This window comes from Thamnophis elegans, chromosome 1, assembly GCF_009769535.1.
Source record: "Thamnophis elegans isolate rThaEle1 chromosome 1, rThaEle1.pri, whole genome shotgun sequence".
In the NCBI taxonomy this organism is placed as follows: domain Eukaryota; kingdom Metazoa; phylum Chordata; class Lepidosauria; order Squamata; family Colubridae; genus Thamnophis; species Thamnophis elegans.
Genome location: NC_045541.1, coordinates 129,521,699 through 129,548,691, shown reverse-complemented (window position 1 = coordinate 129,548,691; position 26,993 = coordinate 129,521,699). Strand labels below are relative to the sequence as shown.

Below are 26,993 nucleotides of genomic sequence, written 5' to 3'. Positions count from 1 at the left end.
TATTAGTGTGTCAATTCTTCTTTTTCCCACATCTTAGTTTCTGAAACCCACTCAATTGAACTTAAGCCTCTAAGATATAAGACTGACATCAAGAAATCTCCTCAGAGAATGGCTTACCATGTCATTTTCTTCAGGGTTAATATTTTCTAGCCTAGAAAAAAGGACACAGAAAGCCTGATCAGTAGCATTTCCTTAGTGCAGCAAAATGAATTCGCTTTTTAAATCTTTAGAACCCTCAAGTAATTTCATTCTACTGGTCTTTAGAGTCAACCATGACACTGAACATATTAAAGTGCCACCTGCTCGATTCCATCTTTCAATAATGCTCCATATCTTCAGCACTGACTTCAGAATGTTAAGTTATTAATGTTTACTGCTATATATGACTACAAGGATCAATTGTTCATATGTGCTTAGATGAAGAAAGTTCCCCAGCGGCAGGGGCACCGAAGCACCTTTTATTTATTTAATTCTGCACCCACTGAAATACATAAATAAACTTCCAGCAGAAATTATATATTTTAATTTTATCACATCCTTCATGAAAAAAACAAAGTCCAAAGCAAAATAAAAATATCTAGCTCTCCAATCCTAACACCTATGTCCGAGACTCACTGTTTTTAATGAAATTAATCTTCAAGAACATTTGCATGGAATTGCCATCATAAGTCTGTGGAACAAAGTCTATTGATTTTTACTTCTTAACAGTAATTTAAGAAATTAAACTTTCTCTAAAACCCCAAACAATCAGACTGAAACAATGTGATAAGAACAAAGACTTGGGCCCCTATTTTCTTCAGCTGACACATTTTTCAGTTGTTACTAGCTCGGTCAAAACCTTTCTGCAGAACTGCATGGTATTAGCTCAAAACGTTTGTTCTACCTCATTTCCAAACCAATGGTAATGAATAAAGAGATATAACATTATAAAAGGTTGAATGAAAAGCTTGTAAATATATTTTAACCTTTCCGTAAAATTGAATTATACCAATCAGTAAAGCAAGTAATCAAGTTATGATATCATGCAAATCAGGGATTAGGAGGCTTCTACGAAGCTAGAGTCTGCAGGCGGTAGAAATACTGCATAGCATTCCTCAATTACCTATTAATATTGCAGCACGGGATGGTGGAGTCATTCCATTCGTGCTTTTATGCAAGCTTATCTAATTTTGCACTTCAAATGAAAACTCAGTGCACCTTAAAATTACAGATTTTTTTCAAACTTTGTCATGCCCACATGCAAAAAAAATCAGACTACAGAAATATATCTGTAACTATTGTGAAAATAATATAATAATATAAAATACACATTAAGGAAAACTGCAAAATGTCTATATTTTGAAAAATAGCATAAACAAAAACATAGAAAAATGCATATTAACAACTTAATGGATCATTTTGCAACATCTTTAAAAAAGGTTTCCAGATAAAGTAAATTTAACAGAAAAAAATATTCTATTTCAAATTAACAAAATACTTCATTTTGCTTCACTTTATTTCTGATGGAAAAGTGGCCTCAAAAGATCTAATTGTCTTCCTATAAAGTAAGACTTCTAATTCACAACTTAGTAGTCAAACTCTGAACCCCTGGATGAAATGTGACATTTCCTTTAATTATCCATGCATAAATCAATACCCTTTCTTACATATGCAGTCAATCATCACCTTGTCTATGTCAGGATGAAGATTGAGATCACACGTGAATTAATCTAAACTGTAGCAAATAAAACCAGTGTCCTGTTTAAGACCTGTAGAAATGTAGCTCTTTCTAATCGTTCCAAGGAGGAGAATCAAGAATTTAAGAGAATGTGCCCACAGAGATTCCTCACAAGCTACTTTCACAAACTAGAGCTTAGAAACATTATATAATTGCTTAAAAAAATATCACCAAGTACTTCCTACTTTCTCCTATGTATAGCAAACTAGGAGCTAATAAATAAATGTGTGCCTGTATGCATGGAATTAGGTATGTAGAGCATACATATATGCATAATGGCCATATGAAGAAAGTGTGATAGATACAGCTTTCTCACAAGACAGTGGACATTCAGCAGCCAGAATAAAGCATAAGATGTGTACATACGTTTTGAGAGGTTGTTCCAGTAGCCTTACTTGTTTACACGCATCATTCCTCTCCTCACTGGCCAACTTCAGCCTAGCCATGATGGCTTCATCATGGGCGTGTTGTGCGGAATGAATTTCTTCTACCAGAGCTGCAATATAGTAAATGGATGTATTGTATGAGTATGACCCACAAAGGAAATTTATATATTTTATAGCAGTTTTTAACTTTTCTAAATTAATAGATATTTATTTATCCATGGGAACTAATTATAATGTCTTCCATATTAATCATTTCCAGACAGACACCCATATTAGTCAGGACCCAATTAAAATTTTCTAAATTAAATGAAGGAATTGCTGAACTTAATGCAGATATGTTATTTAAGTATGCTAAAGAGATGAAAGCATTCAATGAATTGTTTTTCCTTTAAGGCACTGTTTATCAATGTTGGCAGCTTCAAGATGTGTGGATTTCAATTCCCAGAATTCCCCCGCCCAGCCTTGCTAGTTGTCAAGATTATAAAACACTGTTTTAAGGAAATGCTGATTCTACTAGATGCCAAGCTGTATCTAAAGCTGCCATGTAAAAAGAACCATGCTGGATCAGAGCAAAGGCTCATCTACTTGAATAATCTTTTTCCACATGGAGTGCAACTTGAGCGTTTTTTAGGGAAAAGTTCTAGTAAAAGAAAGGACATGATGCAGACTCATTGCATTTGTTCTTCGCCTTGGTTCTATATATTTGCCTGAATATGAGGGTAAAGGGGTAAGAAATACTGTATAAATCTGATGGTATCCCCCTCCCCGTGTTTAAAATGAATCAGTAACAATGTTTTTTTAAAAATGTCTGAAATATCATGACAAGCTACATGCAAATCTCAAATTTTTGTGAGATTTTTGAACTCATACCAATTTTGTATTTTCCGATGTTTGCCTATGAAACTTTTGATGGGAAAATGCAAAATTGGCCAAACTTTTGGTCCATTAGCAAACTTTTACATGATTTTTAGTGAGAAATGATATTGCAAAAATTTAGTTGTTATAGTATGCAACTATGCGAGATTATAAAGACAAGATCACTGAAATCATAGAAGAGTTAATCTTCCTCCTCCCCCTCCTTCTCCTCTTTAACATCATGGTATCTAATATGGGGTACTTATTTAGTCTGAAAATAATAGCCCAGTCTTAAATCACAATTGATGCAAATCTTCTCCAAAGGATTCTAGAGCAAAATGAGGAATGAAAGTACAATAAACATAATTAAAAAGTAAAAAAACCAATCAAAATATAGCAGGTTACAGATAAAAACACTGCTGACAAATTTGTTACAATTTTGGAGAAAACTGTATTATTATACACGCAAGCTGTGTTTTGAACAACTAGCATTAGCTGAAGCTGCATCTTCAAAAGGTATTTAAAAGGTATTAAAATAGTTAGTATTTTATGAGATTTATATCCTGATTTTCTCTTGTACAACTAAAAGTGGCATATATGTTTTCCTCAAAAAATATTCCATGAAATGTTTTGGGCTGTAAAAGAGTGACAATCACAAGAACTAAAAGTTACTGGTTTTTCATTCAATGCCTTAATTGCTGCATCAAATTGTCCATCTCAAACCATTTTTAGGAAAATGTTAGTCATGTAACTTAGTGGATACTAGTGTATTTTAAATTGGATCAAACTGCTGTATGGAGGGAGGGGGAAGAATAATCACACTGATAAAAGAAAATAAATCTGGGTAATCCATTTGACTTTACTGGAACAATGGGCAAAGATTTTCAGGTCTATTGCATCAAAGTCACCTTTGCTATTTCCTGGAACACCTAGGTTTATCTTGGCAAACTATTTCAGCCAAACCAAGTTCGTTTAAGTATTTTTTTAAATGACATTATAGTTGAAATATGAAGCTTCTTGAAATAAATGTGCATATTCAATGTCATGTGGAGGGAATAAGGTTTCAGTCACATTGCCAAAGCAGAAATCTATTATTTTCAGTGTAAGCTGGAGTAAAAGTAGACCCAACAAATCAATTGTGTATCGTATTTTAAGATGACTGAAAAAAACCCATATTTTTATTAGTAAAGTAAATTTAGCTTATCTTGCTGCAGTAGCAGACCATCAAAATTTGAGTATCATTCCAAGCCAAACATCTGGATTACAAAATGGCTTGCTTCCTGAAAGATAATTGTACTACATCCATCAAGACTAACACACTTGTACTTTTAAGATCGATAATAACTGTAAACAGTTAAGGTACATAGCTATTTCAAAGTTCACTTAGAAAATCAACATAGCATTTTAGTTGGAATTTGCTCATTAAATACCCATAACAGTAATGCAAATTATACGAGAATGAATAAAGCAAATACATATATTTCTTTGTTTTATTAAATGTAAAAGCTGCTGTTAATCACATAGGCTGTGTTGTATAAACTTTTCTCTTTAACTATTAAAAGGAAGTCTTTACAAAAGTCATTAGAGATCCTTATTCTTTGACTTGTATAAATTTCAATATTTGTTCAGTAAAGGTTCACAGCAGTTAAATTACATTAACAAATATTATTAGCTACTATGTAAGCCAACTAAGTAAAATACTTATATTGCAGGTAAAACAAATCATTGGATGTTTACGATAATATTTGGACACTTTTAAACAAGCTTATCAAATATTTTGTAATTCTAAATCAAATTACAGAAACTTAAGAGTAGATCTTTCTACCCCACCCCCAAATGCTCAAATTTGTTTAGTAAGCTAATTGTTTTCTAATATGGGATAAAGCAAATATGAAGAAGCTGAATCATTTGCAGTATAAGTTTACTGAGTCAAAGCAGTGTACATATTTTCTCAGCTAAACCCAGTTCTGTTGGCAAACCTTTTGGCCACACTTTCAGGCTACCTTTAAAATACAGTAGTAGCAAGAGAGGGTGTTAGAAATCATTCTAGTATAAACATTGGTTCATGATTCTCCAAACAACAGAAACTTGCAAGGGGTGGTGGATGAGGCAAAGAGAGAGGGCATCTATGTCTGTTTGCTGATTTCTTAGAGGTCATCTGTGTAAATATAGAAACTGAATAGTAAATACTGGAAAGAAGGAATAGTTAGGAGTTTTAGATAGTGTACTGCAAAACTCACATGCTATGAAGGGGAAAAAATACAGCTTTAACCTTTTAGGCAATAGTTAAGATTTCTAAATAAACCAAGGTAATTAAGATACTATTCTATATTCTGAATTGTGCTGTAACATGCAATTCTAAAAAAATAATCTTTTGTTGTAGATACTTTGTCAATATGCTGATGCACTATTTTGTATTTTTCTGGAATAAAAAGGCAGCATAACCATATCTCCCTTCAAGGAGTTTTTATATATTCAGAAATTTTCCATTTTCCCCATAATTATTCCTTAATTTGCATATTTGATGAGATATTATTATTGAGAATGTATTCTATTCTATTTTTATTTATGTACACCGAGAGTATATGCACCAAAGACAAATTCCTTGTATATCCAATCATACTTGGCCAATAAAGAATTCTATTCTATTCTATTTTAGCTGCAATATTTCTTATAGGTATTTTCGGTAAGTGAAAAATAAATGTACTGCCATAGCATTCAGATTGTCATAAGAGTTTTGTGATTTTGGAGTTAGTATTCAAGATTAGGGACTGTTGAACTCTGTGTGACCCAGGATTTTCCTCAGAACTGGTTAAGGACTGATCACAAGACTTTTAATGGCTTCACACAGATATCTTTCTCCACAAGAGTCAATATGAAGGACTACTGAGCTACTTTTTATTTTCAAGCTATCCCTAGTAAAGATAAAACATTCCTAATCTGAAAAATATTTTCAAGGGCAACCTATAGAGAGTTAATATGTAAACGAACTGAGACTGAACAAATAACATTTCCAATTTTGTCTCCGTTTCAAATAAACAGGAAAGAATGCAATATAAAGCTTATTTGAAATTGAATTATATGAATCACAGATTCCCATAATTTAAAAAATAAATTGATAGGGAAATGGGTTCAGCTCAGAACAAATTTTGATTTTTCTACAGGTTTAAGCAAATGTCTCCAACTCAAAAGAGTGCATGGTGCCTTTGTGGAAGTATTGTTAGAATATGCGACAGTATTTATTTGTTTATATATCGAATTATTAACCTATATATGTCATTAGAAAAACGCTGACAAATCTGGAATATCATCTAGGTTCCAGATTGGGAATTTATGAAATAACCAAACGTCAGTAGTTTCCAGACACTATAAACCATTTGATAAAACACTATATTGACATTAATTAAATCACTAAAATATAGAAGTGTTACAGCAGAAATGAATGAAACAGAATTAGAACAATTTTAAGAGGACAAAACCAGATATTACAGACTGCAAATCATTTTCATTTTAAAGTGGCTCAGAAGATAAAGCAATGTGCATTAACACTGATAGAAATGCCAGCACCTTTATTGCCTTGTATATATTTAGTTTGAGGCATTCAATTGATCCTACATTTCTGGTCCTATAAATGCATTGATTATACCCAAACTGTTTAGCAATACCTGTAAAAGTAAGTGAAAAGACTTTGCACTCTGGTGTTTTCCTGTTTACTTAGATCCTCAGAGGGAAAATGAAAGAGAAGGCATGCAACTAAGAATGTATATGTTTCCTTCCACCGTATTTACATTTCTGAGTTTTTTAGTAAAACCAGTTCCCTGCAACTCTAAACTTGCTGCGTCTTTTAAAATACACATTTTAGTAGTCATGAAAGCCTATGTGCTACCACTTATCAACAGTAGTTAAAGACAAAAGTCATCTATGTACACATCCATTAAAATTTCCACAACTAAACTCAATATATTCTACCTGAATTGTATATAAACGAATAGCTCTTAAAAGGATTGTTTCTCAGTGAACACCTGGATTTGTTTTTCTTTTTTTACTGATAGGAAAGGTCGACACACAATATTTACTACTAAAATACTAGTCTCAATTATTCCTACAGTTAAAAACAAAACAATAGCAATAACCAATAGCACATTCAATGACTAGTGCTAGCTTGTAGAGGTGGGAATGTGGAGGAGAAACTATAGGGCTATATTATCAATCACACCATACAATCAAAATGCACTATTCAATCTGTGTGAATGTCTGTTATTCCACAAAGACATTCACATTTCAGGACACCCTTATTTTCAAAATAAGCTTTCAGAAGAAATAATTTTTTGACCCCTTATACTAATTTTTGAAAAGTGCATTTCTGTCCTATATACTGATGCATTGAGTTTTACAACTTTAGAGAAAAATTCTCTTCTCCCTAAAGTCCATTAGTTAAACTCCAACTGATTTTAGTGAAATGAAACAGGACCTATAGCTTATTAAAGGTCTTGGAATTTGTCAAGATAAGTATAATGAAAGATTTAGAAAGTTTATTTCCATAATACAACAATCCTACAATAAAACTAGGGCTGGGTGTATTCTGCATGTAGAAAAATAGAATTATGTGGAAAAAAACAATATATTACATACTTCAAAAATAGAATGTCATAGATATTTAGATTTACAAACACAGGGTTGGGAACTATTCTGATCTTTTGGCTAAAGCCCAATATTGGCCTTATTTCAGTTTAATTGGAAGAGGATCTTAAATTCATCTTCTCCATGAGGTATCGGGAACCTGGATTTCTCTTTGTAGCAAAGGTTAATAAGAAATGTGTCTGCAAAAGTCAAACAGCATTAAATATCAAAAACTGATTATTATTCTGCGGCAGTTGTTCTGTCATTCATAATCTCTCCATGCTTCACCCTTCCACAGCTAATCTTTAATGGATGACATACAAGAAGGAAAAATAAATGGCTTCTAAAAAGAAATACCAAAGTGAGCTAAAAATATAGTTTTGTTTTCAGTGGAGACAAAAGGGAAAAGGAAATATCCATGCTAAAAGAACTTTAGCACTATTTGTTTCTTGTTACTGACTGGACCAAGCACAAACTTATTATTTACTGCAATAAAATTGTTTCAATTTGATGCATAAATATTTTAAAAACCAAACCATTTGTCCTATTTCATAGTTTTAATGCTTTAGTTGAAGGGCTGAAAGGAACAGCGGCAGAGTAATGTTAGTAATTTTGAATGGGGCAATATGGAAGTTCATCAAAGAACAGATGTGAATCTGCATCTCTGCCAAAATAAATCTGAATATTCTCTCTGTATTTAGACCAATACTACCTTACAGGAAGTATCTTAAGGCCCCAGATAGTGAGGCCACAATGGCCCAGACTGCTAAATAACAATGTAAGATATTTAGGCAAATGCATTTATTTAAATAAATGAAATATAACCACTGTATAGTTTTAAAATAATAAACTGCTTCCATATTGCAGCTTTTGTACATTTTAAAAAGTTTCTCAGAATTTCATCTCATGTAAAATAGTGGTATTATTAATAAACACAAATTTAGCTTAGAATCTATTTTTTTATATTTTGAATTTGAGATAGCTTTGTTTCAGTTCTAAGGTCCATGCAGCAAATTATCTACTCTTCAAGAATATAAGTCAAATTTTATATTTGGTTCACAGTCTCTTCTATTTCTTATCATTTAAGATTATAGACTGATATTGTGTTGCATATGCTTATAATGATGATGATAACGACGGAAGGGTCTTAGCGAGATGAGGCAATATTCCCACATACAGTGGTGGGGGGGTGTTTTGAAGGATAGTTGTTTATTATTCTCCAAATAGTAATTTCTGTTTCAAACAGTAGCGGTTGTCAGACCCTTAAATCAGCCGATATCTTTTCTCAGTACAGCATGGCCAAGTGCCAAGGACTTTAATGAAACAACAAATATTAACTCACTGACTGGCAGTGTTTATCTGGAACACCCTGCCCTGTTATTGTATGTGTGGAAAAAGTTAAAAAGAGTTTTAAGGTGGTTAATAAGATTTATTGAAGCAGTGTACAGTTATCTTATTGAAGAGGCCTGCAAAAAATAACTCTCGGCATATCCCGGTCATTCAGAGCCCATGGGTCTTTTCAGATGTACACAGTTTGTGTCTATTTTCCCTGTTACATCCAGTAAGAGCTGCCCAAAAGCCATAAAAGAAAGTGGGATAATCTCTGTGTCATTGTGCCTTCATAATTATGTTGTTTCTACATCCAGAGCTTGAGTGGAATTGGTGTCAAGTTTTTGAGCCTTAAAAAAAAAGACAGGCAGAAAGTCCTACTGGCTGTCCAGTGTAAACGTCTACAGCATGCACAATGCTGAAAGAATGAAAGCCTGCATGTTACCCCCACTGTTAGCAAAGAGCAGAGATGTCAGAAGCAGGTGAGCGAGGAACAATAGAGATGGAGCTAATGGAAAGCAAGCAGGAGCAGAGTGATGGAGCTGCTGAGAGACAGGCTAGAGAAACAGGGAGGACTGTGAACAATGGCATCGAGAAAAAAACAGCTCCTAGGCAGACTAGGAAAGAATAGCAGTCAGCCTTCATGGGGCCAGTACCAGCATAAAAACAAAGGCCACAGAGAAGAGCTCAAAATGAGAAAACGATGCAAAAGAAGGGTGGCAACATTATCTCCAAATATTGTTTTTCAGAGAAGAATTATCTAGTTCACTTTTGTTCCTGGGATGATTCTGAACATGCTAGGTTCTCTTTGAGTTGGAACAACCTTTCTAGCTGCGTGTCTGCAGCAGAGGTGGATTGCTGCGGGTACGGCCTGGTACAGCCATACCGTGTAGTGGCTGGGAGCAGCTGAGAGTGTACCGGTATGGTGGCTCATTTGGCCCACCTGCTTGCCCGTTCTCTTAGCTAGTTTTTATGGCAAACGGCATAGTGCGCACAAGCGCACAGCGTGCAGTGCCTGTGCAAACCCCAACAAGCAGCTGGTTGTCATAGGGGGGTGGGTGGATTGCGCATGCGTGCGCAGTGCATGTCAGGCGTGTGCACAGCGCATGTCTGGCATGTGTACGAACAGATCGCGATCAGCATACTGGTAGTGACGGTAAGAGCAACCCAGCACTGGTCTGCAGGTGATGTTTTGCTGCAACCATCATTATTACTAACCATTCCTGAGGCTGCCTTGGAAATACAAGGGACCATAACAAAATGGTAACCAAATTAATAGATAAATCTTTTGTGATGTCTGCAAACCGTCCCACTGCAATAGCAAACCTGCATTTTTATCCATGATTCTTCCCCAAATTGAATTTAAATTAAGGAAATGTATGATATTGGGTACAAGAGGTTTGTATAGAGGCAATGAAGGTCTAGCCTTTAACTCAGTCATTTAAAGTCTATAAAGAAAGGGAAGAAAAGAAAAGCTAGTGTTTGACAAAAAATAAAAAGACACTAATACTTGTTTCCCCCATGTTTGTATTTTTCTAGTTTTAATCCTCTTTTTCCACTCTAAGTAGTAGTAAGTTCACTTCCCACCTTAGATATATTGCTTTTTCTTCAACCACAGTTAAGCTGGGAAAGAGTATGAAGAGGTAACCTCTAAAAATCCAACACTAAGATGGAACAGTACCCTCTAGTGGCCAGAAAACGGAGACTGTTAAGAGAACTGGCTAGACTACAGTCAATCAAGTCAGAGCAATTCTAAAAAGGCAGAATCAGACAAAGATACCCAACCCAAAAGTTTAACTTTACATAAAAGCATGATAAGTATATCAATATAATAATTTTGAGCCAGTTTTTTTTCATAAGACACTTCTCTTCACTTATTCTGCCTTTAAGTCATTCTTGTCATTATTTCCTTGCAGAAATAATGCAGAAATAAATTCCTTCCTTCTTAAAGCTGTCGGATTACTAGCTTCTTCGATAATGTGTGAACACCAGTCCTGTGTCCAAGTATCTCATCCTGTTCGCTGCATTTCTTCTGAGCTTCGGATCTATGCCTATTTACTCTGTATGATAACTACAGATGGGCATCCATATTAGGGGGATGTTTTCCTATTGCTTTGCAGTTTTTATTTCTCCATCTGCTCCCCCATACTCTTTCCTCCTCCTAACCTCTTCTCAAATATCAGCAAAAGATATAAGCATATGCTCTGCAGAGCTGACTACAAGCTGGAAATGTTAACTTTCTACTGCAGGCAAGACATTTCCGAATTTCAGATGCAACCTGCTTCATCAGTGATGTTAGGTAAAAATCTAATTTCATTTCTTCATATCTCAGACAGCTTCTACAATAGTTTGCTTTTTTTCTGCTGTCAATTTTTTTATTACCAATGTCTTTCCAGCATGGAAACTTTATTATTCTTTGACATTTTTTCCCAACGTCTATGTGCACTTTATTATCTTGTGATGTTGTCAGAGTCTTAAATGCAGTGTAACTTAACTTCTGTGCATATATCATCTAGCTGAAACTTGGTCTATTTCCATCATGTGTAAAGAACAATAATTAACAGAAAGAGAAAAATCTCAATAACATTTGATAGTTTTTCTAAAAAGAAAAATTAAATAAAATTATTTGGATCCAGACTCTTATATTAAAATCACTTTTGATATTTTTTATGTGACAGAGAATGAATATAAAATTTCAGCAAAGAAACAAAACACATATGGTAAAGCAATTCCCATTGGGCTGAGCAGTGGTCTAGATTTGATTTCCAAAACATGTTTTACCTTTTCTGACTTTTCATTAATGAAAGCACCTTTCATTAATGTTTGTATGTTGCTATGAATGCGGGATACCTTAAAGCAGCCACATCTGCCCCAAACGCTATAAGATAAAGGTAAAGGTTCTCTTCGGACATATGTGCTAGTCATTCCCAACCCTATGGGGCGGTGCTCATCTCCATTTCAAAGCTGAAGAGCCAGTGCTGTCCAAAGACGTCTCCGTGGTCATGTGGCCGGCATGACTAAACGCCGAAGGCGCACAGAACACTTTACCTTCCCACCAAAGGTAGTTTCTATTTTTCTACTTGCATTTTTACATGCTTTCGAACTGCTAGGTTGGCAGAAGCTGGGACAAGTAATGGGAGCTCACTCTGTTACATGGTGCTAGGGATTCGAACTGCTGAACTGCCAACCTTTCTGATCGACAAGCTCAGCGTCTTAGCTTCTGAGCTGTCACGTCCCTCACTATACATCAGACACTATATGGTTGCTTTAAAGTCTGCAAACTGACACTACAGGTCTATTCTCATGAGCTCCAAAGTATTTTTATGAGATTGCCTCTGAAACCTTGCACTAATAAGTCCTAATAACCAGGACAATCTGAACAGGATTTAAATTCTGTGCATGAACTTAGCCTGATGAATCAAAATATGTGGATTTCCTATCCACAGTTTGCTTCCATGGATTCAATGACAAAGAATACAAAATAAAACATTTCACCATTACAAACACACAGCCAAAATTCTGTTCAATGCCCCTAAAAACCAGTTATTTGTGGAATTTATTCAAACAGTTCATGCACTGTTTAATTTATTGATAATCCAGACATAACTATTATTCAGGTGTTTTAGGATGAGAGTTGTAAAAACAAACAAAAGAAATCTATATATTTATAGATTATAGATTTATAGATTTATAATATTTTCCCCCAAGGGTACAGTGTCTAGCCTATTTTCATTGGTGTCATTGAAACACACTGGAAAATTCAGTTGAGTTTTATCAAACTGAATAATCTGTTTTTTTTTATCTACGTCCACTTTTCCACCATCCTTAAACAGCGGGTTTCATTAATCAAAAATCACATTTCTCCATCTACCAAAATGAGGGTCAGGTCTCCCATTGGGGGGATTATAAGAGTATCTCCAACAAGATGTGTGGGGGCAACATCCCTCTGAATGAGCTAAAAACAATAAATGAATATTTGAAACTGCTGCTGGAAAGGTAGTGACCGTGGTAATCATTATTTCCCTTGTTTGTACAGGACTTCCAACAAACAATAATGTTTTTGTGATTGGATTGACATGGGTTAACAATGCATTTAATGCCAAAATCAGTATGAATACAGGTAAAGCTCCCACTAATACCGGTACCAGGATGTTAAAGCCACCTATTTTCTAAGCAACTTTAAACAGCCTCGTATTAAAAAAAAAAAAAAAGCTAAGCCACCCCTCCTTTGGTAAATATATCAAATGCATATAGCAACCAAGTGAAATGCAAGAGCCATATTGCCATCTGTTCAATGCTTGCCTACAGTACCTGCAGGCCTTTTCTGCTATCTTGGCTTCTGCTATACTCTCTTGTAGCTCTAAGTCCAGCTTTAGTGTCTTCAATTCCTTGTCTTTTTCAAACAGCTGATCCTGAAGCTAGATTGAACAAATATATTGTGAAATATAAATACAAATGTAAAATGTAGAGTACATGGACACATCCTAATTTACAATATATACATATGAGAAAAGAAGTTAAAACTTATTTCTTATGGGAAACAAGAAAAAAAAGAAATTTCTGTTTCCAAGAAAATCAATAATTACAGTTATTTGCTCAGCATCGCTCATTTTGAAAGAGTATTTTGTGGTAGTACTATATACTGGGACCCAGACACATATGACGATGCCATGATTCCTACGCAGTCTGCTGAAAAACTAGTGCTCCAAGTGAATGGGATGGTGTATAAGATTGCAGTCATAAACAACTGAGTAGGATTTATGAAATGGTAGCAGTGGTGGGCTTTCAAAAATTGTTTGAACCTACTCTGTGGGTGTGGCCTCCTTTGTGAGAGTGGCTTGCTGCCCATGTGACCGGATATGAAGATGCCGACAACACTTGTCAGAACCACCTTAAATTACCTCAGACACAGCACTGGCATGCATAAGAATATGATGTAACTTGTTTTTTAAAGGCATCTTTGGTTTGCGTTAAAACAACTTCAACACACCGCAATGTTCTGATTGCACTACAAACACAGTAGTCCATCCTTACCTTTCACAGAGGGACTGAGTTTTATAAATATGAACATGATAGTGTAGAATAATCATATCCAAGGACCAGTGGTGGGTTTTCAAAAAATTTTGGAACCTCTTCTGTAGGTGTGCCTGCTTTCCGGGTCCACTGGTGGAACCTCTTCTAACCGGTTCGGTAGATTTGACGAACCGGTTCTACCGAATAGGTGCGAACTGGTAGGAACCACCTCTGAATGGTAGTAATCTTCATTTTATAACTGAATGAATTCTCTATTGTGAATAGTAAGTTCAGAAAAAGCATTTCTGGTGCTGAAGAGATGGAAGCTTACAAGAACCACATAGATAACTGCGCTTTTTCACCCATCCTTTTCCCACCTACCATGGTGGTGTCATAAGTGCTTCAGAAATTCAGGTTTTTGAGAAGCACAGCCAAAGGTCTTTGTCTCATGTCCTTTTTGAACAATAATATTGCTAAATCACTGCTATTAAAATCAATAAACTTAATTTAGCATGGTTTCAAGGCTCTCTACTCCACCAGAGGGGTTGGGACTGCAACTCCCAGCATTCATGTTCAGTATCCTAAGACTATGTTGATTTTGAAACCTGAGGTTTATAGTTCCATGGTCACTGAAGACCATTAGATATAGAAGTCTGGTCTAAAACAAGAAAGAACTATAAGCAAAACTGATTAAATGATTTCATAATAAATAATTAAGTTGTGTAATAACATAATTCAATCTGATTTTTCAGTATTGAAGCCACAACCATGATTTTCACCCAATTTCTCCAATATTTTTCCTCTGCTACTCAGGAAACATTCTGGATTTCTCCTATTTGAGGATATTCAATTGTATTTTACAATGAGATTTTGATAAGTAAGTTCTGCTAATATATTGGAAAAATAATATGTTGAAAATCTTAATGTTATGAAAAAATATCATTCATTTACAGCAGTGGTTCTTAATCTTTTCTTCACCATGGGGCTCCTTTAAATACCTTTTGTGCAGGGGTGAAATTCAGCAGGTTCTGACAGGATCTGGAGAACCAGTAGTGGAAATTTTGAATAGTTCAGAGAACTGGCAAATACCACTTCTGGCTGGCCCCAGAGTGGGATGGAAATGAGATTTTGCAGTATCCTTCCCTGGAGTGGGGATGGAGATTTTGCAGAATCCTTCCCCTGCCACACCCACCAAGCCACGCCCACAGAACTGGTAGTAAACAATTTCACCATTGCTTTTGTGGCCACGGACCATGGCCACAGACCCCTAACACTTATTTCAAGTGAAGATTTAAATCATAAGATTCCTTCAAGCCTTGGTCCTGTGATGCCATCATGGCCCTCCAGGGGACATGGAACACAGGTAAACAACCACTAATTCGTAGGATGGTTTAAGCAATGAATTCACTTCCAAGAGTTTGTACAGACTGACTGCAATGCAGTTGAAATGTAAAATTCAGTAATGTACAATGGATCTCCTACCCATCAATGTAGATTAAACAGATTAATATGTGTGTAATTCCTTATCTGTCTTGATCTACAACTAAAATTATTCTAAATGTTTAATTATATGGTGGCACATGCTGAACAATTTCTATCCTCTCAAATTTCTTTAATTTGAGAAACATTTGGAAAAAAGATCAAGATCACAGTCATAAGCCCTCTACTAGAGCCGATTCCTTTACAGAATATTAACACATCAAGGAAACAAAAGTAATATCCTAAAATCAACAAATCATGAATTATATCATAAATATTCATTCTTCAACAACAACAAATCCTGAACATTGTCAATTAGAATAAAGAATACAGTTATTTGTGACTAGATTAATAGGTTGTACCTTCTTATTGTTTGCCCTTAGAACATCCATTCATTTAAAAGGAATGCAATATTCTTTCTTTATCTAGATTAGCAGTCACAGAGTTGACTTTTCCTTCTTGTTTTTCAGTAGAAGTACTACATAAAAAAGGAAATGGAAAATGACAAATTCAAAAGGATCTTCCAATCACTCACAAATGGGCCAAATTCAGGGTAGGATCATCACTGAGTACAGAACACATGGTTCGTAATCTAGAGTGAGTCCAGGTTCATTTCTTGACATCTGTCATGAACATCTGTCCTCAATTTCGAAACAATGTATGTCAGATATTGCCGCAACTTCACATGGCATCTTAAGATTTGTGTTACGTTCAAAACAGTAAAATGCAAATTGACCTACTTCAATTCGACTCCTTAGAAATTCAGTATTTAATGTTTTTTTTTAAAAAAAAACATATCATTTGCTACTGATTTTGAGAGGATGTAATAGAAATAAAAAAGGGTTGAACCTGAAAGGCCTAAAGGAAAAGTTAGAATATGCAATATATGATATGAAAATAAAAACCAGAGAACTGTTCACACTAAAGGCCTGGTATGTATGCTATGCAACCAGGAAATAGAAAAATGCACTTATCGTGGATTTTCCCAAGTCATTCACAAACAACATATACATATGTAACAAGTTACAATGTGATTGGTAACTATTGTAACAACTTACAAGGAACTGAGCATGCTTGCTTATAAATGAAAGAACTGGGATACCACCTAATGTTACCTGAATTGACTTTTCTTGGAACAGTATTTCATTTTACTCTTCTTCCTCTGAGCTTCCTCTAAATGTACTCTGGAAGATGGTATTAGACTCTGATTCAAGATAGTAACAACGGAGGCATGCCTATTTTTTTTTAAAGTTACTGTATTGTGCTGCCATAGTGACGTAGCTTTCTCTGATTTCAGTGTTCAACAGTAGGCAATAACTGTAGTCATTAAAATCCAGGTCAATATTTCTTAAGGTGCTAAGTCCCTGCTTTTCTTCTCTTTTTCTTGATTATTGGGAGCCTAGACTATATTCAGTTACAGGCCCACCCAAGGATGCAAACTCATTTAAAGGAAAGTTAGAAACTACTAAAGTAAGTTGTCTCAGCAGGCAAAGGACCTAAGCATGGTTGATAGAGGTGCCCAGTAACAGGATCAAAGTCTAGATTACATTTCCTTAATGGTACCAAGAAAAATCCATGGATGCTGTCAAACTCAATTCAACGGCTTTAGGTTTACATTTTGGTAAAAAAGTGTTTGTAGGTTGCTGAAACAGATCAACTGCACCAATTTATCCACTGGTTAATGGGAGGTTTGTGACTAATCCATGCTCATCTTGGCAGCCATTTTGTGGGAAGCAAGGCAAAACAAGGTTGCCATTTCAAAGAACCACCCCAAAAGATTGACTACCTCTTTATTAACATGAAATATGAACATAATTGAAAAAATATAAGTATCAATGCGTATATTTTCAAGCTATAATCACTTGAGAAAAATCTAATTGCTTTCTTAAGTTTACTGGCATCCTACTTTTATTACATCAATTTGATTTTACCTAATGAACCAACAATATGTTAAGACATTATACACCACATTAATATTACAAAACAATACATACTGTGCAAAGTTTCCCACTGAAAAAAGGGATGTTTGGGTGTTAAATTTTGAAGAATTCTGAAGCATTTTGGATATTACTTCTCAAAAGAAACTGGAATATCCACAACTGCGAAACTGTTCTGTTTCTACCTCCTTAAACTGTTTTTTTAAATGTTGAGAGAAAAGATAAAAGAGTAATGTAAAAAACATAGAAGATATTGTGTTCAATCTAGAATGAAAGCTTACCTTATCCTTTCATCATTGTCAAGCACAGCAATATTCTTTAAATGCAGAGTCTTAGCATATTCTGTTTGAATAACATTTAAGTTGGTTATGGGTTGATCTGCACAGTTGACTAGCTCTTTGTTTGTCCAAATGGCTGAGTGTCTTCTAGGCTGCAACCTTGCTGGAGAACTTGGAAAATTCAGGCAATCAGAAAAAGAGGCATCCTTCTTTTGTTCAGAATTCTGTTCCATATTAAAGGTTCCTATTTGGAAGATAGCAACATATTATTTTTGAATTAAAGATAATACAAAAACAATTAAGTACAAAATACAATCTATAAAATGCTTATGATTTGAAAAATAAAAAGTATAACCAAGAACATTGTAATGCTTCTTTAATAAAAAAATCCAATAATTCTAACTCAGAAGAAAAATCCTGCATCTATGCAACCAAACTGCAGAGAAAAGGAACTTTAGAAAAGTCTTTCCCAAACAATTCCCATAATCCACTAATAAATTTAGCTATCCTGGTGGAGATTGTATGAAATGTAGTTTGAACAGGATTTGGTTGTGAATGGCCATTTTAGCAACCATGGGCCATAGCTCATTCATGTTCAGCTTGTGATCAACTGCACTCTCTTATTCTTTTCACACATCTTATTACCAAACCAGGTATCCACACATACTCAGGCTTTTTACCTGTCCACTTTTATGTCCATTTCCTAAGTGAAGAACTTTGCATGTTTCTCTTAAATTTTATTCAGTTATTTTCATCCCATGTCTCTAACCTATAACATAGCTTTTAGTGTTACTTCCCTCTTCTAGGTTATTAGCAGTGGTGGGTTACGACCGGTACACCCCAGTAAGGGTGTACTGGTGCCTGCCGGGAGCACTGGGTACCGTTCCGGTACTACGGAGGGCCCACCCGCCCGCTCGTGCTCCTTACTTATTTGAGCACTTTGGTGCTTCCGGGCATGCAGCGTACGGCGCCTACGCGATGCTCTGCCGAGCAGCTGGAGCGTCGCGGAGCATCGCAGGAGGTAAGAAAGCATCCGTGTGCTACACGTGTTCATGTGGAGGATGCCGGACCGCGTTGCACCTTACTGGTTGCAACAGGATCCAGAACTCACCACTGGTTATTAGTTACCCTGCCAAATTTTGTATTATCTGCAGATTTAAATATGGGAAATATTTAAATTCTCTTGTTTCTTTCCCAGGGTTTAGAACAACTGAACGATTCTGCCCTATCTTTTACATGAAGGCCATTCTGATATACTAAAAAAGGCATTAGTCCTTACCTGAGACACCTCTTCTCATAGGGTGGAGGTAGCATCCAGGTTGGGTTGACCTTCATCCACTCATTGCGAGGACTGAGCCTGACAGTTAATTGAAACCACGCTCCTGTCACTAGGCAAAAGCCCAGTTCCGACGAAGGTAGTCAGACTCGATGCATCATTGCCTCCCGTGGTCCAGTCCGTCAAAAGCCAATCATCTGAGCAGTTCACCAAATGTTCATCATCTGATGCAAGTAAGTACTATTGTAAATTCTAAAACAACAGTCACAAAGGAAGATGCATAAAAACAACCGCAATGAGATAAAAAACCCCAACAAGAGAAGGTACCAAAGAAACCAGTCCTATCCTGGGAGGGGCTGGATGCTACCTCCATCCTATGAGAAGAGGCGTCTCAGATAAGGACCAACGCCCTTTCTCCATAGTGGTGGAGGTAGCATCCAAGCTGGCACGTACCAAAGCAGTAACCATCCCTCAGGTGACTTATGACTGGTTCTGCTGATTGCCAGTCCTGTGGACCGACTGAAGCACCTGCCGCCCAAAAGCTGCATCCGCAGATGCAAAAACGTCCAGCTTATAGTTTTTGATGAAGGGGTATGGAGTCGCTGCCCTGCAAATCTCCGCCAAGGAAGTCTGGGCCACCCAGGCCGCCGAAGCAGCAGCACTCCTTGTAGCATGTGTGGTCAATCCACGTGGAATTGGAACAGAGTGGGATTGGTATGCCATAGCTATACAGGCCTGTAACCACCTGCCTATGGTGGCGGACGATACCTTTCTGCCCAAGGAGGACGGTTGGAACGACACGAAAAGTGATTCTGAGGATCGAAAGGGCCAAGTTCTTTTCAAATAGATCCTTAGAGCCCTCCTCATGTCCAAGGTGTGCCACTTGTGTTCCAAAGGATGAGCAGGACAGGGACAGAAGTTGGGTAACACAAGTTCCTGTGTTCTGTGGAAACAAGAGCACACCTTGGGAATGAAGGAGGGATCCAGCTGTAGTACCACCCGGTCCGGATGGAAAACACACAGGTCTTCTCTGATCGAGAGTGCTTGTAGTTCAGAAAACCTCCTGGTGGAGGTAATGGCCACCGGAAAGGATACCTTCAAGAGTCAAGAACCTAAGAGAAGTTTCTCGAAGGGGCTCAAATGGGGCTGAAGTAAGCGCATCCAGGACCCTGGGTAAATCCCATGAGGCATATCTGTGCACCGCTGGCGGTTTAAGGTTGGAAGCCCCCTTAAGGAAATGACATACCATAGGTTGTTGGGACAGTGAAGGGGAACCCCCACAGGTCAAAATGGATGAGATGGCTGCCAGATGACGCCAGATGGTGTTAATGGCCAAACCCTTATCTAAACCGTCCTGTAGAAATTCCGGGACTTGCGGGATGGTGGCCCTAATGGGGTCCAAGGTCTTACCCTCACAGCAGGAACAGAAGGACCTCCAGGTGGAATCGTAGATTCGTTCGGTGGAGGTGCGGCCTGGATCGTCCAGATGACCCTGGAGGAGAAATTGTCCCCCCTCAGGATGCTCCGCTCAAGTGCCAGGTGGTCAACTGGAACCACTGGGGATCGGGGTGTTCCAGCGACCCCTGGCTGAGGGAGATTTGGTTCCAAGGGATCCTCCAGGGCCTGTCCACCGAAAGAGTCCGTACGTCCAATGCCTGCGCAGCCAGGGTGATCAGGATCATCTCCACCTTCTCTCCTATGATTTTCTGGATGACGTGAGGCAAGAGAGAAAGAGGGGGAAAGGCATAGAGCAGACCCGAAGGCCACCTGTACCTCAGGGCAGCCACCCCTTCCAACCGCTGAGCCGGGAACTGAGAGTAAAACCGAGGGAGCTGGGTGTTCTGGGGAGTGGTGAAGAGATCGATCACCGGCATGCCAAATCTGTTCACAATGTCCCAGAAGATTGATAGGTGCAGGCACCATTCGGCACTGTCCACAACCCCACGGCTGAGCCAGTCCACCTGGAAGTTCGCCACCCCCAAAATATGCTCCGCGGTGATAGACAGCAGATTCCTCTCAGCCCAGAGATCCAACTGCATGGCTTCGTCCATCAGGGAACGTGATCTACCCCCCCCCCCGACAGTTTATATGTGCCTTGACCAACATATTGTCCATCAATACCAAGACGTGCCTGCCTGCCACTGTTTCTTTGAAGTGGCGGAGAGCCAGGTGGACCGCTCATAGTTCTAGCCAGTTTATACTGTGAGTCTGGTCCACCTGGTCCCACTGGCCTTGGGCCATCTGTCCTTGGAAGTGGGCCCCCCAGCCAAACAGGCTAGCATCTGTGGTGAGAGTCAGCGAGTCCTGATCCTTGAACAGACGGCCCTTGATGATGGCCTGAGACGTCCACCAAAGGAAATTGGAAACCTCCGCTGGGATACACACCTTGGCCAGGGAACAGCTTAAGAGTCTCCTTTGAAAAGGTAAGAGGAACCATTGGAGCTTGCGGGAATGCAGACGAGTCCAAGGAACAATCCCTATGGCGGACACCATGGTGCCCAGCAATTTAGAAAGTGTGGCTAAGGAGTCCCTGTGTCCCCTAGCCACTTGGCCTGCCAATGATTTAAGGGAGTCCTGGCACTCCTGTGACAAGAAGATTCTACACTCAATTGTGTCTATTAAGGCACCAAGGTGCACTAACCTGGTGGTCAGATGGAGATGACTCTTGGGTATGTTAATTGAAAACCCATGGATCTGAAGGGCCTGCATAGTGGTCACAAGGTCCCTTCATGCCTGACTAGGTGATGAAGATTGTATGAGAATGTCATCTAAATATGCCTGTAACCTGACAGGTACCTCTCTCAGTGCAGCGACCAGAGCCGCATGCACCTTGGTGAACACTCTAGGAGCGGAAGACAGCCCAAAGGGTAATGCTATATATTCAAAATGGTGTCCAAGATAGGAAAAACATAAGAATTGTCTATGCTGGTGTAGGATTGGGAATGTGGAGGTGTTCTGACCCCATCTTCTCCGTCCAGGAACAAAAGCCAAAACAGATGTACGAAAGAATGTTTTAATCAGTCCAGACTCTTGTTGGCTGCAAGCCCAAAATAAACAAATAGATAATCGCTCTGGCAAAAAGTCCTATAAACTCACGCACGGCAAACAGGCTTCTCCCAGCAAACCACTTATCCAAGTTGGTTTCTCTCAATTTGTGAATGAGAATGTTGACTCCTGCAACCAGGGCATGGCAAAAACAGTCTATTTTATACTCAGGAGAGGATCTTAATCAGCATCAGCTAAGCACAATCATCTCCTACAATTATGCAGTTGTTCCTTTCCTCGAGTAGCCATTCGCCTGCATGCATCTTGAAACAACTCCCAAATGTTTTCCTGAACCTTCCCTTTGATCCAATGCTCCGCCGCCACCTGGTGGCCAACCAGTCTTTCCTTGCCCTGCTCGGAGTCGACACCATGTCCAGGGTCCTCCACCTCCTCCAAGGCCGACTCATAAGACCCCTCGCTGTCGGAGTCTGGCAGCAGCTCCAACGGCTCCTGCTGGGCCACAACAGGAGGTATGCCTCCGTTAAATCAATAGATGTTAGAAAATCTCTGTGTCTAATGCTACTCAAAATAGTCTGCAAGGAATGCATCTTGAAACATTTATAACAAATAAACTTGTTTAATTTCTTAAGATCAAGGATGGCTCTCCAACCCCCACCCCCAAGGCCTTGGGGACGACAAAAAGTATAGAATTGAATTCTTGGCTGTGTTGGTCCGCCGGCACTGGCTGGACTGCCCCTATGTCCAGAAGATGTTGAATCGCCTCTTGCATAAGGCGTCATCGAGCTGGGTTGTTAGATAACGGGCAGGCCCTGAAGAGCCTAGCTGGGTTGGAGATAAACTCGAGGGCGAGCCCTGAACGAACAGTAGATCTAACCCAAACATCGGAGGTGGTTCTATCCCATTGATCAGCGAAAAAAGCCAACCTGCTTCCAATGGGACAACTAGATGCCGGTAAATTAGGTCTGGTGGTAAAAACATCCCCCGCCCCCCGCGAAAGGGGCGCTTGGAGGCCTTACTCCTCTGGTAGTGGTCTGACTGCCCCCTCTGCCTAGAAGAATATCCTCCCTGCTGCCTATATCCCCAGTTGCTGTAGTCCGCCCCCCGAAAGGACGAACCATAATCTTGGTTCCAAAAGGACAACCCCCATCTTGGCCCCGAAAGGAAGACTGCCTGGGATAGGGAGCAGGTTGGGAGAACCCTTTCTTGGGCATGGTAGACAGAACCTTCCTCTTTTCCTTGTTCTTGATGAGAAAAGGATCCAGTGCATCCCCAAAGAGAGATTTGCCCTTGAAGGGGGCCGAAGCCAAACGCCATTTGTGGCGCATGTCCGCCTCCCATTGGCGAAGCCACAACAGTCTGCAAGATGCCACAGAAGATGCCAAGGCTCGGGAGGTGAATCTGGCAGATGAGAGGGTGGCATCAGATGTAAACTGAACCGCTGCCACTAGTTTGGCGATATCCTGATGTGCATAGAGGTCTGCGATGGGGATACACTGTTGCAGGTCCTGCAGCCAGAGAAGACAGGAACAGGTGAAGAATGAGGCAGTGATTGAGGCCTGGACTGCCCATGCCGCTGCCTGGTGGCCACGCTGCAGAGTGAGATCTGCTTTTTTGTCCTCTGCCTTAAGGACATCTTCTGGGGCCCCCAGCATATTGGCTGAAGTATAGAGGGCAGTCAATGGAGCGTCGATGGTTGGGATCGACAGGAACTGAGCCAATTCATTGGCCACATTGAAGAATTTCTTGTCAGAAGCCAATAGAGACAGCCCGAGGTGGGAGCCTCCCACTGACGCTGCACCAGGTCAACGAAGATTTTTGGGATAGGTATCGTTTCTGATGGAGGAGCCTGCTTGGAAAACAGGGTGTCTGTGGACACAGTTGCCAGGCAGAGAATGGTGGTTTCCGTCTGCGTGCCTATATTTGAAGCCATTTTGGCCTTGCACAGTAATGAAGGGACAAGGGTTGGTGGAAAAAGGCCAGAAGAGGTCTCCTGGTCTGCCCTCATCCTTGGACATTCCCCTTCCTCGGATTCAGAAGAGTGGTCTGATTCCTCCTCATCTGAGGCCGAAGGCTCCACTGCTGCCAAAGGTGGAGGCACCGCAGGTCTATCAGCTGCCTGCATTTGGGCTGGCTGCTTGTTAGATTGAGCATCCCTTTGCTGCAAAAGGGCATTGCAGCAAATGCTGCAAACCAGCATTTGCTGCAATGCCCTGTGAGATGGCAGTTGCAATGATGTCCTGGAAATTGACCATGCAGGGGGGCTTGGATTGGCCAATGCCTGCTGAAGTAGATGGAATACTGTAAAGTGGGAGGGGCCAGTGATGCTGCAGGAGTCACAGCTGGATTTATCTCCTGCATTGATGCCTGACACATCAATGGGAAAGAGAGGGTTAAGGGAAGCCTCACTGCCCTGTCTATTCCCAGGAGAAAGCTGTAAGGCTAACTGCATCTGGGCAAGCTGAGGTGGATCAGTAGTATTGGAGGAGGAAGGCTCCTTGGAAGCAGCTTTCTTGTAAATACGTTCTAACGCTTTTTCTTTCTGCTTCTCATAACGAGAAGCAGGTCTAGAGGATTTGATTGACTTGCCTGCTCTTGCTGAGGCTTTTAAGGGCTTCTCGCACCCCCTGGTGGTGCTAGAGGAGGCAGAGGTGGAGGCAGTGGGGAGAGGAAGTCCCCACTTGTTCTTCCACCACCTGGAGAATGCTAGCCTCGGCAGTAGATTCCCTGCCAACGTCCGTTGCTTCAGAGGCTGTGGCGACCACCATTATGACAGGAGAAAAGGTGTGCAAATACTTCGCGCCTTTTTTCTCTAACGGTCCCGGTCACTGAAGCAAGATCTTTCTCTTAACAGCGCGCCACTCTGCAAGTTGAATTCCTCGCTTTTGAAGGCTCGGGTCGCTCTGCGATAGCTAAAATACGCTCAAGTGGTAATCAATCAATCAAAGCTACCACGGTTCGTCGCTCTACTGCAATCAGGAGCGGTGGAGCGTTTCCTGGTGTGACAGAATGTCCAGAGCTCAAAGGGGAAGCTGACAGGTCCGGACCGCAAGCGGAGAGGAGCTGGCAGCGAAGGCAGGGACGCGCAGCAGTGGTGGGCTGGAAGGGCGCTAGCCTTACAGGCAATTAGCAATGCAAGCCAACCTCGCTTTTCAAGCCATAAAGGAACGCTTTAAACCGCCCTTGCCCGATAACGCTGTCCCGCCCTAAGAGGACTCACAGACACCGACTCACAAAGTCTATTTAGCTCTGTGAGGAGCTTTAGTCAGCCAGGGTCACAATCAGCAAGATGATCGCTGTACTCACAAAGACCAATATCACAACTATTCCTCTCAGCCTAGAAACAAGACGATGATGCATCCATCCTCATTGAGGGACTGAGTCAGAAGTGGGCTTTTGCCTAGTGACAGGGGCGTAGTTTCAATTAACTGTCAGGCTCAGTCCTCGCAATGAGTGGATGAAGGTCAACCCAGCCTGGATGCTACCTCCACCACTATAGAGAACAATCAGAATTCCTTGCAATCTTTTCTTCTGGTTAAACATGCCAATACATCCAACCATTTCTCATGCAGTGTTTTTCTGGCTCTCTTGTCATTTTGATTGCTCTCCATTGAGTTTAGAGTTTAGAGTTTTATTTCATTTGTATGCCGCCCTTTTCCCTAAGGGGACTCAGGGCGGCTCACAACTCAAAAAGGGAAGGGGGGATACAAACAGTTTAACAAGAACACAAAACTATACATAGTTAAAAAGCACAACAATCATACCATTCGAGATAGGGGCAGCGAATCTTTAGTCCCAGGCCTGTCGGAACAGCCAGGTTTTAAGGGCTATGCGAAAGGCTTGGAGGGTGGTGAGGCATTGAACATGCTGCAGTTTATCAACGAGCTTCCTAAAACATGGAACTAAATACAATAGTCTTACTCTGACTTATGCAGAATAGAAAATAATGTACTTTTCTTAACCTTGGTTTTTTTTCCTAATTAAACAAACTAGGACACTTTTGGCAGATGCCTCACCCTGTTGGCTCATGTTCACCATATGGTCCGCCAAAATATTCAGATTGCAATCATGGTGTCTATTGTTCAGTGTGTTCCCCTTTAGCCTATATTCATGCCTTTGATTTTTCCTACTGAAATGTATGTCTGCACATGTATGTCTCTGTAGAAATTCATCTTGCTGGGATTTGCCCCATATCCCATCTTTTCAAGAAGTTTTTTAATCTTGACACTGTCCTCAAAGTACTTAAGTTCAATGACACGAAAAAACAAAATGAAAAACAATTGTTTAAAAATAATATATGCTGGGAGCTGGATAAGAAGGTTATAAGCCTTTAAGTAGCAATAGCAAGAGCCCTTAGACATATTTCACTTCATAGTGCTTTACTAAGCGATTTACAGAGTTAGCAACAATCTGGGTCCTCATTTTACCCACCTCGGAAGGATGGAAGGTGGAGTCAATTCTGAGCCAGTCAGGATCAAACTACTGAACTGCTGGCAACCAGCGGAAGTAGCCTGCAGTACTGCACTCTAACCACTGTGCCACCACGGCTCTGATGTCATTTGCAGCCTAAAATATATAAGGAAAATAAATACTATTAAATAATAAATAATGGTAATTTGATATCATTTATATCTTTAACACACTTGCACATTTGACACTTATATTTTTAACCTAGTTATATATTTTATGACAGCAGGGTTCCAATATCTAAGGGGCTGCCACAAAGAAGAGGGGGTCAACCTATTTTCCAGAGCACCTGAAGGCAACACAAGAAGCAACGGATGGAAACTAATCAAGGAGAAATTTTATGACAGTTAGATTCTAATTAATAAGTGGAATGACTTGCCAACAGAACTTGTGGGTGCTCCAACACTAGAAGTTTTTTATGAAGAGTTTGGACAACCATTTGTCTGAAATGGTATAGTTTCCTGCTTGAAGACCCCAAGGTCTCCTCCAACTCTGTTATTCTGTTATTATTATAGCTCTCCACTCCAATTACTAACAAATATGGGTGAACAGGGCAGGCCTAAAACTCAATACTTCCACTTGGATGTGGAGACAATCAAATACATTGGACAAATGTTCAAGCAGTTCTACAAC

The 26,993-nt window shown here is 39.4% G+C and overlaps 1 protein-coding gene across 1 annotated transcript in view; it reads right to left on the bottom strand.

The window, feature by feature from the left end:
• Positions 1-26,366, bottom strand: part of MIPOL1 (mirror-image polydactyly 1) — a 150,408-nt gene extending 124,042 nt beyond the window's left edge. The window contains 6 exon segments of the mRNA XM_032232614.1: positions 118-151; positions 2,084-2,218; positions 13,225-13,325; positions 15,762-15,877; positions 17,618-17,858; positions 26,325-26,366. Coding sequence (XP_032088505.1) covers positions 118-151; positions 2,084-2,218; positions 13,225-13,325; positions 15,762-15,791 — 300 coding nt within the window. The 5' untranslated portion in view covers positions 15,792-15,877; positions 17,618-17,858; positions 26,325-26,366.
• Positions 26,367-26,993: the final 627 nt, after the last annotated feature.